The 4,506-nt window shown below is 42.0% G+C and overlaps 1 protein-coding gene across 1 annotated transcript; it reads left to right on the forward strand.

Annotated features, from left to right (window-relative positions):
- Positions 1–873: 873 nt before the first annotated feature.
- LOC141588697 (uncharacterized) lies at positions 874–2,134 on the forward strand. Its single transcript, XM_074410126.1, has 4 exons — positions 874–886; positions 1,077–1,234; positions 1,346–1,465; positions 1,570–2,134. The coding sequence occupies exons 1-4, from the start codon at positions 874–876 to the stop codon at positions 1,981–1,983; spliced, it is 705 nt and encodes a 234-aa protein (XP_074266227.1). The 3' UTR covers positions 1,984–2,134.
- The last annotated feature ends 2,372 nt before the right edge of the window (positions 2,135–4,506 follow it).

Below are 4,506 nucleotides of genomic sequence, written 5' to 3' on the forward strand. Positions count from 1 at the left end.
TGCAAACTTTTGTTCTCTTTACTTTGAAAAACATATAGAAACCAAAGCAAAAAACTTGAATGTTGAGAAACCGGATGAAGTAGACGGAAGTTTACCCGAATTTTTTCAAACTCAAGATGATGAAGGGTGTTCATCAAAGGGGCAAACACGATATTTGGATGATAAGGAGTATAATCGTGCCCACCTTTACGTGCTATCTAATTGTGACCTCTTGGAGCCATACGAAACACAGTTTGTTAATGATTTCATTCAGAGGAATCCTAATATAAGTAAGGATGATGTTTGGGACAAACATGAGGACCAATTTCCATCATGGTTTCAGAAACATGTAATTGAGTTGAATATTCAAGATGATTTGATAAGAAGTTTGGCTTTTGGTCCTTCAAAAATGGTAAGAACGTGGAATCGATACTCGGTTAATGGGTTTAATTTTCAAACATTCAACCACGGTAAAGGTAAGGCTAGGTGCAATTGGGGGGTTACTATTTCTTCTCTTGATGACAACGAATACTATGGTATAGTTGAAGATATCTTTGAAATTAGTTATAGTGGACGTGACCGAGCTTATAAAACTGTCTTATTCAAGGTTGACTGGAAGGATAATTCTGTGGCGGGAATGAGAGTACATGAACAATACAAGCTTCTAGAAGTGAATCGTACTAGAACATACTCTAAGTATGATCCATTTATACTTGCACATCAGGCTCATCAAGTGTATTTTGCTACTTATCCAAGCACAACAAATGATAGAAATCAAAATGCGTGGTGTGCAATCTTTAAGACAAAGGCACGGTCACAAGTTGATACTAATATGAAATTTTGTCGCTTTTTTTTTGTAGCAAGCATTTGCTTGGTCACCGTCTCAAGAACAGAATGTCCGTATCAGGTACAATGAAATCGGTACTCGACGATATCGGGACGTGATTTGGAAGGTAGTTAGGCACCCAAAGGAACCAGACCACATGAAAGGTATTTAATTAACTTGTTTTGTTATTTGTATTAATTAGTATATACTCTCTTATATTATAAATAATATCAGTAACTTATTAGTTATGATTTCATATGTGTAATTGCAGGTGACAAGTATGAAGGCTTAATAAAGCATACCAAAACTGAAGCTTTTCAGAAGAAGTCTAAGCAAGCATCCCTCAACAAAAGAGGAGGAAAGGAAGACGCCGTGAACGAGCCTACTCATTACGCGGGTTCACGATCGTTCTGGAATCGTATGTTGGGGGTAAGTTTGTCTATTATTTCACACTTTTTTTTTGTTTTCAATGCAACATGTTTATTTTATGTTAGATTTTTTGTTGATTTTTTAACATGTACGTTTTTTTTTTTCATTCAGAGAGGAAAGAAGAAGTCACAGCCGATTGCGACGGTACCAGAACTGTTTCTGGACACGCATTCCAGGGTTGACCACAAAGGCGTTAGAACTTGGACTAAGCCAAAAGACAAGCAATTATATGTAAGTTTCCGTAACACTTAATTTTTGTTAATTTATTCTCTTTTAAAATGTCGTATATAAGGTGGTTACCATATTAACTTACAACCATTTGTTTAATATTGTAGGAAGCATTTGAACAAGAAAAAGCCGCCAATCCAGAAACTCCGGATAATGACATATGGTATAAGTTGGTGGATGGCTTCAAGAAAGGGCACGTGTATGGTACCGGAAGTTCAACACCGGCTTTCTATGAGAAAACGCGTAGGAGATCGACTTCAACAATTCCCAGCAACACGTATCAACCGGGAATTATTAGTCAACTTCAAGGTCAAATAAGAGAGCGTGATGAACGTGATGCCAAACGTGATGAAAAACTTGCCAAACGTGATGAAGAATTCCGGCAAATGAAGGAAAGAATGGAAATGTTTGAGAATTGGTGGCAAGGTTGTAACCCCGGACCTAGATCCAACTACGATCCAAATGATCCGCATGGTCCACATGGGGGGAGTGGAGCCGGTGTTGGCTTCCAAGTAAGATGATTTTAGCATGTAAGCTTGTAAAACTTGAACACTTTAGACTTGAACATTTAGAATAGCTTAGCTTGTAAAACTTTCATTTTCAATATATGAAATGAAGTTTGAGAAATTGGGAGGTGTTGGGTTGAAATGTATGGTGTTGTGTGTGTTGAAATTTGGGATGTATGGTGTTGTGGAACATCGGTTTGTATGCAGGTTGTAAATATTTGGCTAGCAATGAAAACGAAAAAAACCACCAAAACTTAAGAGCTTTGGCGATCGATTTGTGATTTGGCGATCGCAAGTCACGCCAATTTGGCGATCGATTCAAGGTAGTCGCCATTTTGGCGATCGATTTGTAGTCGCTAAATCACAAATCGTCGCCAAATTGCTCAAACTAAATCAAGCTACGTCACCCAAAAAGGCGATCGAATTGGCATTTGGCGATCGTGCTATTCATCGCCAAATTGGCGACTACATTTGAATCGCCGCCAAATTGGCGACTACCCCATCCGTCGCCATTTTAGTCATTTGGCGATCGATTTTTCGCCGCCAAATTTGGCGATCGACTTTAGTCGCCAAAGCTAGAAAAGGCGACTAAGGTCCGCGATCGACCTTTGGCGATCGATTTCATCGCCAAATTGATTTTGGCGACTGATTTCAGTCGCCAAAATCAGTCGCCTGTTTTAATTCTTTTTGTAGTGTTACCAACAAAATAAAGTCAAGTCTACTCGGCATAAGGCATATTGTGACGGTCAAGACTTGAGTAAAGAGCTTTGGTCATCATAGCTAACAGGTCAAAACAATGTACATGAACAACTAAATGAGACTCAAATGCAAAGACAACGCAAATTATCATCATTGCTATACAATTCACCAAGACTCGACTCAAAATAAACAAAAATAAATAAAAGACATGTTTTTGGATTTTATAATTTTTGAATTTTTTTTTGAATTTTTGATTTTGTTTTCACACAACAATAAATAAAAGCACACAACAGAAATAAACACTCTCCCCCAAACCTAAATGTCACAGTGTCCTCATTGTGACGCCTCGATATAGATCACACGAGTAAATCCAAAGAACCTATGGGACACAACTAACAAAGGGAAGAGGGGAAAAAGGAAATGCAATAAAAACAAAAAGAAAGGTAATACCAGCTGTAATGTAGTAGCCTCCCCCAAACCAGCTGGAAAGAGAGGGATGTAGTGACCAGCTGTCACTACTGGGCTCCAGAAGTATCATCAAAATCATCAATATCAGCATATAAGGACATAAGCGCAGGATCAGGAACGGCACTGCGGCCACGGCCTCTACCGCGAGTGGGTCTCCGAACACGGCCTCGACCACGAGTGCCTCCAGGAGCAGCAGCAGTGGAAGTAGAAGCAGCAAACTGGCCAAACGGGCCTCTCTGGGAACAAGGGATGCCGGTGTCCTCCGCAAAAACAGAAGTAGGCTGAGGGGGGTGGACTGGAGTGTAGAAAGGACGGCCTAATGCACCAAACTCGGTGCTAAACTGTCCAAACTCCGTAGGAGTCACTCCGTAAAGATGGAACACGCGTCTGTCGTCACCAGGAGTAGTGTAGTAAGAAGGTGACACACCGCGATACTGCCCCCCCAGAAGCCAAAGTCATAGCCTCCATCTTTTCCCACATCCTCCTCTCTGTCAAAGCAGTGTTGATGCCAGTATGCATCCTCACTTCCCGTTCAATGACGGGATCAAAATGGTAACCTGGAGCATAGCCTGAAGTGGGATAGGCTGAAGGAGGTGGAGGAGGAGCAGGCAGGAAGGATCCTGGCAGATGGGTAGTAGGTGCACGACGTCTCCGGCGCCCGCCGGTGGTGGTAGTAGTACTAGACCCAGGAAAAGTAATCAAAAGATCCTCGGGAATCAAATAAGTAACGGGTGGTGGGCGCACCACAGCCGTACTCTCCTCGAGGGGGTCAACAGCAGGCAAACGGGCGCAAGGAAGAAGCATGTATGACTCACCTCGGACCCTCCAGTAATGGTCCGTCCCATTCTTAATATCAAGATAAGAAATGTCATAGCGAAGGTAATCATCATCAACAAGTGGCTCATAGTCACCCATGGGCTCGTAGGGGTCATCACCCTCAAAGTCACAAACGGCCCTAGCAATCTTAGTGACAAGAGCACCACAGTCAAGGTTCCCGTACCTCCCGACCATCCTATCAAACGCCGAACAGACAAGAGCAGGGGGAGAGAATTGGAACGTCTCCTCCCTATAAGGATTCAAGTAGCTCGCAAGTATTAAGACCTCAATAGTGGAGGTCTTGCTCTTATCGGTCCGGCCGTACAACAAATAGCTCAAGTATCTCAAAAACAGACGAAGACAAACGTGTTGGACATCTAACAAAGCCATAGCACTGACGTCCGCATCCTTATAACCAGTAAACAATGGAAAATAACGAACGGCAGACAAACCACCAACACCATACAAGTCCCCTTCAGTATGCTTATCCAATCCCAGGATTTCAGAAATACGGCCAAAGGTTAAAGACCGTTCAACATTAAGCAAACGAAATCT

This window comes from Silene latifolia, chromosome 6 (assembly GCF_048544455.1).
Source record: "Silene latifolia isolate original U9 population chromosome 6, ASM4854445v1, whole genome shotgun sequence".
NCBI lineage: Eukaryota > Viridiplantae > Streptophyta > Magnoliopsida > Caryophyllales > Caryophyllaceae > Silene > Silene latifolia.